At 36.9% G+C, this 13777-nt stretch overlaps 1 protein-coding gene across 1 annotated transcript in view; it reads right to left on the reverse strand.

Annotated features, from left to right (window-relative positions):
• Positions 1 to 10976: 10976 nt before the first annotated feature.
• LOC141359615 (uncharacterized) overlaps positions 10977 to 13777 on the reverse strand; it is a 93558-nt gene continuing 90757 nt past the window's right edge. The window contains exons 6-8 of the mRNA XM_073862347.1: positions 12025 to 12039; positions 11795 to 11805; positions 10977 to 11205 (exon numbers count right to left, since the gene is read on the reverse strand). Coding sequence (XP_073718448.1) covers positions 11075 to 11205; positions 11795 to 11805; positions 12025 to 12039 — 157 coding nt within the window. The 3' untranslated portion in view covers positions 10977 to 11074. The remainder of the gene's footprint in view (positions 11206 to 11794; positions 11806 to 12024; positions 12040 to 13777) is intronic.

Consider the following 13777-nt stretch of genomic DNA (forward strand, 5'->3'; position numbering starts at 1 on the left):
ATACGAGTTAGTCCCTGAAGCTTATCGTCAGAGGTTTAGAAACTATAAACGAAATGGCAATCAAACATTCGTCGAGTTTGCACGAGAGAAAAGTATCTTGTTTGACAAGTGGTGTGTAGCTTGTAAAGCTGCGGATTATGGTTCATTGAGGGAGTTGGTATTACTGGAGGAATTTAAATGCTGCGTACCCGAACGGGTCGTAGTTTATTTAAATGAACAGAAGGTTTCCTCCTTGTCCCAGGCGGCTGTAATGGCAGATGAATTTGTGCTTACGCACAAAAGTGTTTTTTCATCTGTGCGTCAGGAGAAAACTCCTGTCTCGTCTTCACAGACGCAACCCGTTCGTTCAAAAACTAGTGTTCAGCAGCCGAGAACCGACCGCGAATGTTTCTATTGTCACAAACAGGGACATATTATTGCAGACTGTTTAGCCCTTAAACGAAAGCAACAACAGCAACAGCCAAAGAGTGTGGGATTCGTGAAGTCTATTCCTGACTTCCCGGTACCTGATAGTGATGATTGTGATGGTAGTTTTAAACCATTCCTTATGAGGGGTTTGATTTCTCTAACGGGAAGATCAGAAGATCAGAAAGAAGTTCAGATTCTAAGGGATACAGGTGCTGCTCAATCATTTGTTGTTTCTAACATTTTGCCTTTGTCGGATCTGTCCTACTGTGGTTCTAGTGTACTGGTGCAAGGAATTGAAATGGGAATCGTTAAGGTTCCGCTGCATCAGGTGCACTTAGAGTGTGACATTGTTACAGGCTTTGTTAAGGTTGGTGCGCGTTCTTCTCTGCCCGTTAAAGGAGTTACGTTTATTTTAGGCAATGACTTAGCGGGAGGGAAAGTGTTACCTATGATGGAAGTGTTGGATGTTCCAAATTTGTCCTCTAGCTCTGATGAAATGTGTAAGTCTTTCCCTGAGGTGTTTTCAGCGTGCGCCGTCACGCGTGCACAATCGCGTAAGACGGGCGATGAGGTTGAGCTGTCTGACACTTTAGTAGCTCCCTTGTTTGTGGAGGAGGTGTCGCCTCCTCAGTGTGTTTCTGTCATGCCCCCGGATAAACCTTTAAACTCTGCTTATGTTGGTTCAAAGATCGGCTGTCCTGACTCTCTGAAACTCTCTATCACCCGAGAGCAAATAGTTACAGAGCAACGGAACGACCCGAGTTTAAGTAAATGTCTCGCATCTGCTGTTGACTCAATGGCTATGAAAGAGATAAATAGTACTTATTTTATGGAGGATGGTTTGCTTATGCGCAAGTGGTGTCCGGATGTATCTGACTCGGAGTATAATGCTGTGTTCCAAATTGTTGTGCCCACCGTTTATCGCCAACAGGTGTTATTTCTTGCTCATGACCATCAGTTATCCGGTCATTTAGGTATAACAAAAACGTACAATCGTATACTTAAACATTTCTTTTGGCCGGGTTTAAAGAAAAGTGTCGTAGAGTACTGTAAAACTTGTCATACATGTCAGCTTACCGGTAAACCAAATCAGGTTGTTCCGCCGGCTCCTCTGGTACCTATCCCTGTGATTGGTGAGCCGTTTGAACATGTTATCGTCGATTGTGTTGGCCCCTTACCCAAAACTAAGTCCGGTAACCAGTTCCTTCTCACTATCATGTGCACCGCTACCCGATTTCCCGAAGCCATTCCCCTCCGTAGAATTACCGCTCCGGTTGTCATTAAAGCTCTGTTAAAATTTTTCTCTACTTTTGGTCTCCCTAAAGTTGTCCAAACTGATCAGGGAACAAATTTCTTGTCTAAACTATTTACTCAAGTTCTAAAGTCTCTTGCCATTTCCCACAGATATTCCAGCGCTTATCACCCCGAGAGCCAGGGTGCGCTGGAAAGGTTTCATCAAACCTTAAAATCCATGCTTCGCAAATATTGCATGGACGTAGGGAAAGACTGGGATGAGGGCGTACCGTTGGTTTTGTTTGCTGTGCGTGAGACAATTCAGGAATCTCTCGGCTTTAGTCCTGCCGAACTTGTATTCGGCCATACTGTAAGAGGTCCCTTAAAAGTCTTAAAAGAGAAGATGTTAAACACTGAATCAAGCCCTAAGAGCAATGTTTTGGATTTTGTATGTCGCTTTCGAGAGCGCCTGCATAAAGCTTGCTCTCTTGCTAAAGAGTCCCTTGCAGTTGCGCAGACGAGCATGAAAAAAAAATTTGATAAAAAAGCTTGTGTTCGCAGCTTTCAGCCGGGTGATGAGGTGTTAATTTTGTTGCCTCTACCTGGTTCCGCACTGTCTGCTCGTTTCTCTGGTCCCTACCCTGTTTTGAAAAAGGTTAGTGAAACAGACTATGTAGTTGGCACCCCCGACAGAAAACGCCAAACTCGCGTCTGTCATGTCAATATGTTAAAGGCTTATCACAGAACTCCACCTGTCACATCCGCAGATCAGCCTGCAGCGCCCGCGGTCTCTATTGCCGTACCATGTGATGTCATTCCCTCCCCCTTTGACAAGATTGTTGCTGATGAGGATGGTGTAGTACTAAGAAATGTCTCACAACAGTGTGCAAGGTTGTCAAACTCTGAGATGTTGAAAAATCTATCGTCACATTTAGCTCATTTATCTGCCCAGCAATGTCAGGATATACTGTGTCTCATTCGTGAGTTTCCACAAATTTTTGGTGACGTTCCCACTCAGACTACTGTTCTAAAACACGACATTAAAGTGACGTGCTCTTATCCTATCAAACAACACGCATACAGGGTAAATCCTGTGAAGAGAGCAGTTATGCGTGCTGAGACTGAATATCTTGTTACAAATGGGTTAGCTATGCATAGTAGCAGTCCGTGGAGCAGTCCATGTTTGCTTGTGCCTAAACCAGATGGAACCTTCCGGTTCTGCACAGATTATAGAAAAGTCAATGCTGTTACTGTGCCAGACTGCTATCCGTTGCCTCGTATGGAGGACTGCATCGATAATCTCGGATCTGCACGTTTTGTTACTAAACTGGATTTGTTAAAGGGTTATTGGCAAGTTCCCCTCACCCCCTCTGCATCGGAAATTTCAGCCTTTGTCACCCCTGATCACTTTTTACAGTATTCTGTAATGGCCTTCGGCATGCGAAACGCCCCCGCTACGTTTCAGAGGCTAGTGAATATTGTATTGTCAGGCGTTCCTAATTGTAACGCTTATCTGGATGACCTTGTAGTATATTCCTCTGAATGGTCCGAGCATATTTCTCTATTGAGGACGGTATTTGAAAAACTTGCATCTGCCTCTTTGACGTTGAATTTAGCCAAATGTGAGTTTGGACAGGCTACCGTAACATACTTAGGAAAAGAGGTCGGCCAAGGTCAAGTTCGCCCGATCCAAGCAAAAGTTGAGGCTGTTGCCAATTTTCCTGTCCCAGTAACACGTCGAGAGTTGCGACGGTTTCTAGGGATGGCGGGGTATTACCGTAGTTTTTGTAAAAATTTCTCAACTGTTGTTTACCCCCTTACAAATCTTCTTAGTCCCTCCAAGCCGTACGCCTGGTCTGATGAGTGTCAACATGCTTTTGGTAACGTTAAGGCTCTCTTGTGTAATGCGCCGGTTTTAGCGGCACCAGATTTGAATTTCCCCTTTAAATTGGAGGTTGACGCAAGTGCGGTGGGTGCAGGTGCTGTACTCTTACAGGAGGATGCCTCGGGTATTGATCACCCCGTGTGTTATTTCTCTAGAAAGTTCAACAAACACCAACGCAACTATTCCACAATTGAGAAGGAAGCTTTGGCGCTCCTTCTTGCATTACAATATTTTGAGGTTTATATTGGCTCATCTTCCATACCTGTTGCTGTATTTACTGACCATAATCCTCTCACCTTTCTGTCTCGTATGTACAATCAAAATCACTGTCTCATGCGTTGGGCTCTAATTGTACAAAATTACAACTTGGAGATATTTCATAAAAAGGGAACTGATAATGTTGTGGCAGATGCCCTTTCTCGTATTTGATTATTGTTAGTTTTTTTTGTTTTTTTTTTTGTTCTTGCATATGTTTTGTTATTATTGTGTTGAAGTGTATATACAAACATTATGGTGTTTGTCTTTTAAGGGTGGGAGTGTTACGGCTGCTGTTGTGCTTTGTTGTTTTTTTTTGTTTCTCCTCTTTTCTCTCCGTCTTGCTTTTACTTTCACAGAGTCTTGCCATTGGTTGGCCTTCTGTCTGTTACCGGTGATCCTCTGACGTCATCTCCAATCACATCCATCCTTCTTCTATAAAAGAGTGCGGCAGACCAACGGCGCGAGCTCTTGAACGCGCTCTGATATTGTGCTCTGATATTGTCTGTTGCGTTGCTGTCCATAGTGTGTTGTTCCCCCACTCGAGTTTTCTTTATTGTTTTATGTCTGTGGTTGGGAAGTGGACAGGTAAGAATGTCGCGCGATATACATCGTGCACACGCAGTTTGTTTTCCACTGTATTAGGCACACTAGGTAAGGGGCGAGCACCACCCACTGTATTTTTGTGTTAGAGAGCGTAGATTAGTCAGGGCGTCCTGGACGCTGAAGAACCTCTCTTTGTTTTCATGGTGTAGTCAGCGTAGAAGGGCTAATCAAAGTCAGACGGGGTTTTTGTTTGTTATTTTTATTCCTTTGGCCGCCGCCCATGTCCCTTCTCATCCCTCTCTCCTGTGGGTTTTGTATATGCTAATGACAAGTACACTGTATATATTTTTCTCACTTTTGCATACAAACTGTAAATACTGTAAATAAACACGGCTTTATTTTGCACTGCTTCAATACTGTTTGCTTGGTTTCTTCTTAATGCTCCACACCTTTCATAAATGATAATGTTTCCGACCCCCTTTCCCCTTGACTTTCATCTGGGGTCGTAACACCTACCAATTATACATAAACTTACTTAAAAAAAAATTAATCCGTTTTTTGCATCATTCTTATTGCACTTACTACACAGTTTTTTACCAGTGGATGTTGCAGTGTTCTGGCCACATTGCGCATTCGCATGTTACGTTTTAATTTTGAGAAAGGTTTTTATTATTATGAGATGCTAAGTTGAAATTTTGACTTAGTTTCTCATTATTATGAGACACTTTAGTCATTATTATGAGAAAGTATCTTATGAATATAAAATACCAAGTCATATGATAAAGTGGAAACTTTAAATATTATGAGTTTTCATGGCATGTGAAAATTGCATTTTATGTAATTAGCCTAAATTATATGCCTCAAGGTGGAGTTCAGTCTGGGCCCTTTGATAGGTAGATCCTTCCTTTCATCACAACAAAACAATGAGGTCATGTGATCACAACAAATCAAAAAACAAGACCCAGAGCATAACATCACAAAACCCGTATCTGAGAATCAGAATATAAACATAATGCCCTGTACACAAAACAGGTCTAGAAAAAAACGCCCATAATGATGATATGATGATTCATGAGCGTGTACAAACTGCTCCTTAGTTAACTTTTTGTGAATGAGGTATCAGCTCATAGAAAACAATTAACAAATTTGTAATATACTGTAAACAGTGCCATCACAAACAAAAATGTCTAAACTTCTTAATACAAATTGTAGAAAACTTCAATACTTCAATTAGAAAATTATTAGATCATGAGCTCCCTCTACTGGTGTTCAAACTCTCTGTATAATGTATAATGGCAGGAAGGACATCAAGATAAACAGAGCATTTGCAACCTAATAGTATGAACGGAAGCTCTCTGTTGTATAAATCAATGAAAAGCAGAATTTTATAGTATGATATGCATGTGCATTTCTTAGATTGATAACAAAATGCAGTTATTATTGAAATTATGTGCCAATGGAATAAGAAAAAAAATCTTGAATTAAGTGTTTATGAAAAAAGTAAACTTGTTTCAAGAAAAAAAAATATTCTAATGGCAGATTTTTTTTTACTGGTTTTAAGCACTAATTTACTTAAATGTATATTTATTTGTCTAAAAACTAGACTAATTTCTTAGGTCATTTTGCTCATCAAGAAAATACATCTTAATTTAATATTAATATATATTTTTACTGAAAACACTGATTTATAAAAATGACTGGACTGCGCATAGAACGCCAGTGGCGTGTTTACCATTTTGGGGGCCCCCATGCAAAGTCCAAGAACCAAGGCCCCCCATGCCCCAGCATTGCCCAAGGTTTTTCAATTGAATTGCACAACAATAATATTCAGTATATTAAGTGAGATATATATATAAACCGGGTTTATTTTGTTTTACACTGCTTAAAATAACACTAGATTGTTACAGTTTGGTATGACACATTTTTTTTTTGACATATTTTTCGGTTTAAAAAAAAGTTTCGCGCCCCTCTCAGATATATCTTTTGCTTGCAAATGTCTTTTAGGATGTATTTAAAACAATGTAATTAATACTGCAACTTCAGTGTCTGACATCTTACTAAAAAAAGCTAAATGAGGAAAAATAGGAAGCATTAGATTATGATTCAGACTGATCTAACAAACTGAACTAACAAACACCAGCAAACAATATTGTAAGTTGGTTATTGCTTGAATTTATGGATGGGAATCACATAACTCTCATGTTCATATTGTAAAAACAAACTTACTGTGAGATACAACAAGCATATAGACTAGAAATACACTAAAGATGATATTTTAATGACAATGATGAGATACAGAATATGATGTATGTATTTTAGACATTATTTAAACCCCTGCGTGGTGTCTTAATCATGTTTATACCTGTACGAGTGTGGAACAAAAGATGCGTGTCCCCGATCAAACCACACCACCAATCACATCTATGGTCTGTCTCAGTTGACCAATCAGAGCAGAGTAGGCTACTGGGGTTTAGGCAGACTGGGTCGTTGAATGGCTTCACACAAATCGTTTGGGGATCTCTGAAAAATGGAGTAAATATAAAATTTATAAAATAGTTTGCATACATGTAAACCTGTTGTCCGGGACTTATAAACAGTGATAGGACGCTAAAAATGTGCATCTAACTAGCTCTTTAATAATGACGACAGATACAAACATCTCTTTAAGTTTTGCCTTTATTTGGAATTTCTGTGTGTCACATATTACACAACAACACATAAAACCACTGAAACCCCTTTAGGTGTCCATAAACAAACTAAACTATCGCCCTCTGGTGTCCTCTGATGTCTATGATCTCAGTTCATAAATCACTACAGTCACAGTAGCCACGCCCACCATAGCAGCGATGACCAATCGGCTCACAGTTTCAGCTAAACTGCAACAGGGTATGTGGTCTAAAAAACAACACTAATACATTAATGTGCACTTCTTCACAAATAAATAATAAATATAAATTCAGTAACACTGAACACAACAACACACATTTTGAGCTTGATGATGATGATGATGATGAAGAGTTTCTAAAGGTGACAGGAATGGGCAGACGAGCTGAAAAACATGGCAATGAACAGAAAAAAGACACTTGACTTACTAAAAAATAATGGAAAACATGGTAATTTAAAGTAATGTATAATCTAAAGTGCAGTACACTGCAAAATCCCGGGAGTTAAATTAACACTGCTCAGTGTTTATATAGGTCCACTCTCCAGAGTGTTAAAAAAAGTAACACCGGAGAGAGTTAAAAGCTGCAATCTGTGTCTTTATCCTCTCTATCACCATCTCTGTTTGAAACCTAAAATTGCATTTTACATCTTTCTTTTACATCCAACTTGAGTTATTTTCTTAACTTAGGTGAAGATGTTGGCTGTTTCATTGAAAGTCACCATTATTGTGATCAGTGGTTGTTTAGTAGGACTTGACTCTTGAATATTAGCTTGTTAGTTTTTTCTAACTGCTATATCTTAGTGTGTTTAAAACACGTTGTTATAGCAAAGAAAAGGTTATTGTGTGATTGAATGATGGCGATTAAAACAAAATGTCTAACATAATCATTTAATGAACATATTTATTAATATAGTTTTCCCCCCTCATCAGAAGCATCATTTTCTATTAATAATAAATTACTACAGTTCAAGGTCCAGAACTCTCATAGCAGTTTGACATTCTAAAGGACTTTGATAGTGTGCATATAAAACATTAACCACTGAACAATGTAGATACAAAGACATCAAGAATCGGAGTATGAATCTCAACAATGGTGACAAAGAAAATGGTATAAAAGTTAATTATTTATTCATGCCGCAGTGCATTCTGGGAGTTCTGGATGAGATTTGTAGTTTGTTAATACCCAGCATGCATTGCAGCATGAAGCTTTTCATTTTATTGTCACCATCATTGTGATTTATACTCTGATTCTTGATGTTTAAGTGTCTACGTTATATTGCAGTTAATCTGTAAGTGTCAGTGCTTTAAAATGGTTATGAATGAAAAACTGCTATAAGAAAGCTGAATCTCATACTACAGTATCATATTATTGACAGAAATAAACACTTCTAGTAAGAAGTCACTAAATAAATTATTTTTTAAGAGTGTTATTTGAAAGTATATCCTAACAACCATTATAATCATAGAAATGCACTAGTGAATCTTCTTTGGCCACAAAAAAACATGTTTTAACACATGCAATTATAACAGCCAAAAAAGCTGAAAAGCTAAGTCTAAGACTCAAGAGTCCAATTAAAACAACCACTGATCACAATAATGGTGACTTTAAATGAAACAGCCAACATCTAAACCTAAGTTAAAAAATTAACTCTACAAGTAAGATCTAAAATGCAATTTCAGTTTTCAAACAGAGATGGTGATAGAGAGAATAAAGTCACAGATTGTAGCTTTTAACTCTCTCCGGTGTTACTTTTTTAACACTCTGGGGAGTGGACCCATATAAACACTGAGCAGTGTTAATTTAACTCCCGGGATTTTGCAGTGCAAAATCCCGGGAGTTAAATTAACACTGCTCAGTGTTTATATAGGTCCACTCCCCAGAGTGTTAATAAAGTAACACCGGAGAGAGTTAAAAGCTACAATCTGTGACTTTATTCTCTCTATCACCATCTCTGTTTGAAACCCAAAATTGCATTTTACATCTTACTTGTAGAGTTATTTTCTTAACTTAGAATTAGATGTTGGCTGTTTCATTTAAAGTCACCATTATTGTGATAAGTGGTTGTTTTAGTTGGACTTGACCCTTGACTATAAGCTTGTTAGTTGTTTCTAACCGCTGTATCTTAGTGTGTTTAAAACACATTATTATAGCAAAGAAAAGGTTACTGTGTGATTGAATAAAACAAAATGTCAAACATAATCATTTAATGAACAGATCTATCAATACAGCTCTACCTCCCTCATCAAAAGCATCATTTTCTGTTAATAATAAATTACTACAGTTCAAGGTCCAGATCTCTCATAGCAGTTTGACATTCTGAAGGATTTTGGTAGTGTGCACAAAAACACTAACCGTTGAACAATGTAGACACAAAGACATCAAGAATCGGAGTATGAATCCCAACAATGGTGACAAAGAATATGGTAAAAAAGTTCATTATTTATTCATGCCGCAGTGCATTCTGGGAGTTCTTAATGAGATTTGTAATTTGTTAATACCCAGCATGCATTGCAGCATGAAGCTTTTCATTTTATTGTCACCATCATTGTGATTCATAATCCGATCCTTGATGTTTAAGTGTCCACATTAGACTGCAGTTAATCTGAAAGTGTCAGTGTTTAAAAATGGTTCAGAACGAAAAACTCTTATGTGATGGCTGGCTATCATACTACAGTATCATATTATTAACAGAAATAAATACTTCCATTAAAAAATCACTAAATAAATTATTTTCTAAGAGTGTTATTTGAAAGTATATCCTAACAACCATTATAATCATAGAAATGCACTAGTGCTTCCCCTTTGGGCACAACAAACATGTTTTAAACACATGCAATTGTAACAGCCAAAAAAGCTGAAAAGCTGAGGCTAAGACTCAAGAGTCCAACTAAAACAACCACTGATCACAATAATGGTGACTTTAAATGAAACAGCCAACATCTAATCCTAAGTTAAGAAAATAACTCTACAAGTAAGAACTAAAATGCAATTTCAGTTTTCAAACAGAGATGGTGATAGAGAGAATAAAGTCACAGATTGTAGCTTTTAACTCTCTCCGGTGTTACTTTTTTAACACTCTGGAGAGTGGACCTATATAAACACTGAGCAGTGTTAATTTAACTCCCAGGATTTTGCAGTGTAACTTACTGTAAATTTTACATTTATGTTATTCACTAAAAACAGTTTGTTCAAAGTTAAATGAACATGAAACATTTTCAGTCTTTATCTTCTACAGTAAGTTACTGGCAACCAGCTGCATAATTACAGCAATTTTTACAGTGTGTGTATACAACTGTTATACAGCAATTTACAGTAAAATGTAAAAACTGTCATGTAACGTAATGTGTTAAAATATCTTATTATCTTTCAAAATAATGACTCAAAGCATACAGCCAGAATCTTATACCGGCCCATGCCTAGTCCACAGACATTTTACTTTTATATTTATTATAAACTGAGATGCACATGTAGTTAGTGATGAGTTAAATAGATCAACAACTGCTCATTTTATTTATTTATTTTATTTAGTTTAAAAACATAAAAATCATACAGCCACCCTGGTGTCAAGTTTTCAAAACCACTTAAATTTCCTGTGAAAACACCTCCAAGGTATGAGCTGTGTTTATACAAAACTCATTGAACTTATTAAGTCATGTGATTGATTTGATGCTTACATTTACGAAAATATTATAATTTTTTTAAAGCATATTATATTTTAAAGTATTTTTTTACCTGGCATTTGAAAATAACACATTTTAGTGTTGCGATGGCAATACCGCAACACCCTGAAAGTGAAACCGTGGTATTTTTGCTAAAGGTTATCATACCACTAGTATCTTTGACGTTTTACTTTTATATTCTTTATAAACTATGCACACCTAGTTAGTGTGGAAGTGATGAGTTAAACATATCAACAACAGTTCATTTTATTTATTTAGTTTTTTTGTATTTAGTTTAAAAACATAAAAATCATACAGCCACCCTGGTGTCAAATGCTGTTTCTCTTCAATACATTGTATAAGCTAAATGAAAATGCTACAAATAATAAAGCAAATAGAGAAAAAAAGAGAGAGATTTCTGATCAGTGTTTGACTGATGTCTGATGTCTTCTCTTCTGTTCAGCTCTTCTGGATCTGATGTCATAAATCAAAACAACAACAGCAGCTGCAGCAGCCACGCCCATCAGAGCAGAGACGACCAATCGGATCACAGCTTCAGACGTTTCGCAAGAATTTTCGTAATCTGAGGGGAAAAGTGTGCTTATGTAAAACAGAAATAATGTAAACTCAACAAAACTATGTGAGTTTGGCCAAAAAATGAACAGCATGTAATCATGTAAAAAAGGCTTTAGTCAAAATCAAACCCAAAATCCCAAATAGTAAAATTCTGCATTTATTACAAATTTAGCACCAACAAATTATGGTTAAATTGTCTTTTATCTCAACTAAACAGTGAATAAACACCAACATCTCAGCTGACTTACCTGGACACATCTGACAGAGATCATTGATGTTGAGATCTTGAGTTTGGTTTGTGATAGTATTGTTCACTACACATCTGTATGTGTTTGTATCCTGATATTCAATCTCCAGAGATAGAGAGAGTCTGATGTTGAGATCAGACACACTGATGCTGGACAATAAACTGTTTCCTTTGTACCAGGACAGACTTACATCTCTCATATTCAACACTGAACACAATAAGGAACAATTTGATCTTTCTGCTAATAGAGGATTTAGTGGACAGTATCTGATGATGACAGGAACAGGCAGACGTGCTGAAAAACATTAGGGGAAAAAACTCTCAGTGTTTCTAAAGATTTTACTTGAGTTTTAAACATGGAAGACCATACGCACAATACAGTTACATTGAAAGTTTTCCTTGAGACTTTATTTCCAATGATCTGAGCTTTATACACTCCAGAGTCTTCTTTTGTGATGTTTCTGATTATTAGAGATCCAGTCTTTTCCAGTTTAAGCCTCTCTTTCAATCCTTCAGAGGCAGATATGTCTTTAGATGATTTAATAACACCCGTAATACGAGTGTCTTCAGGTCCAAACCTCCACACTATCTGATCATCTCTCTGTATTTCAGTGTGTAGAGTAAGAGAATCTCCCTCCGTCACTGACACGGACTTCACTTCATCGCCATCAACACCAAACACACCTATAAATAGTTTGTCGAAATTTAGTTTTGGGAAAGTTTTCAAACTTAAATCTGAATAATAAAGGCACTGATTTTAAATGTAACATGCAATTGAACAGCAAGTTGAGTTTTTTTTTTTTAGCCTGGGCTTGGTTTTTCACCAAAGTACAGTAGGACAGTAACTTACAATAGATTTTTTTTAGCAGACCATATGTAACAGGAAGACAAAAACTGTTGAGTATAATATATTAAGCCTTACATATGTAGTATGAGATATACAAAACATAAATTATAAATTGTTAAGTTTATTAATAATATTGGATTATTCAAGCACTTTACCAATTGCCAACTTTTATCTGGTAATACAAGTAAATCGTAAATCTTCTGTAATTTTGTTATAAAGCAAAAAGACTTACCAGCAAATTGCCACATGCACAAAAAGATCAAAAGAAAGTTTTGAGCCATACTGTCTTTAGCAGTCTAAGTTCACATCACTCGAAATGTGTGAAAACTGACCAGGTGTTGCATTTGAATGTTCCTCTAAAGGATACGGCCGTCCTGCATGCATGCAGGCTGTGGTTGCATTAGTTACATGTTACATCACATATCTTTCTCATATATTCACCACAATAGGCCATACTGCTTTTGTTTTTCGGTATGTCAGAAGGTATTCATTATTAATATTCAATTATTAACATCAAGATCAGATTTTTTTAATAAACTAGAAAAAATATGCACAAGTTCTTTCTGTAGTCCATAAAGGTCAAGACAAACTTTTATATAGATGTAAAAAACCGAGACCACCGCAAGTTTCACTTTGACTCACCCTCACACTGTGTATGTGTCAAACACACTCTGAATGTAAGCTTTTGTGCCAAAATGTAACTAGTAAAACAACATAATTATATAAAATAATATGTAATTATAACAAAATTAACCTTTTTTTTATATATGATATGCAGTGGCCCCACTCGTTGATTTTATTTTATTTTATTTTGTCATATTCCTAAGCTTTACATTTTAGCTTGTTCATCACAAAAAAGCTCAAAGAAATTCTTATAGTCATCTCTTTGAAATCTCTTTTTAGACGAATGCATTACAGCTCCAGTATTATTACATCTTGAAGTTTAGAAAGGTATAAATACTTCCTGTATTCACTGTGTCAAAGTTCTGTATCTTTTAGCATCCGCTGGCATTACCTGGGGTGACAAATGTGGTGTATTTTTGGGGAGACGATACAATGTATCTATCAAGAAACCCTAACCATTTGACTAGATATTCGTTGAATGATCCACAATCTATATTGGGACACAGAAGTAGTTAGCAAGTAGTGAAAGTACCCAGGTACTACAAAAAACAGTTCTAAATGACTGGTGAACACATATCAAGATACAAACTACATTCTGCCATATTTAGGGGTTCAACAAAAAATATGCAGCCGGCGTCCACTTCCTGCAGCAGGAAGTAGCTGCCATTAAAAGTGGATGCCGGCTGCCACTGACACACATAAGCAGAACTGCCGCTTAAAGCAAAATGATGATAAAAATTACATAATCTTAACAAAGGTAACATCCAAATACAAAACAATTCAAATGTAACTTATTACATTACACGATTGTGTGCTTTTAAAAATCAGGGA

This window comes from Misgurnus anguillicaudatus, chromosome 23 (assembly GCF_027580225.2).
Source record: "Misgurnus anguillicaudatus chromosome 23, ASM2758022v2, whole genome shotgun sequence".
NCBI lineage: Eukaryota > Metazoa > Chordata > Actinopteri > Cypriniformes > Cobitidae > Misgurnus > Misgurnus anguillicaudatus.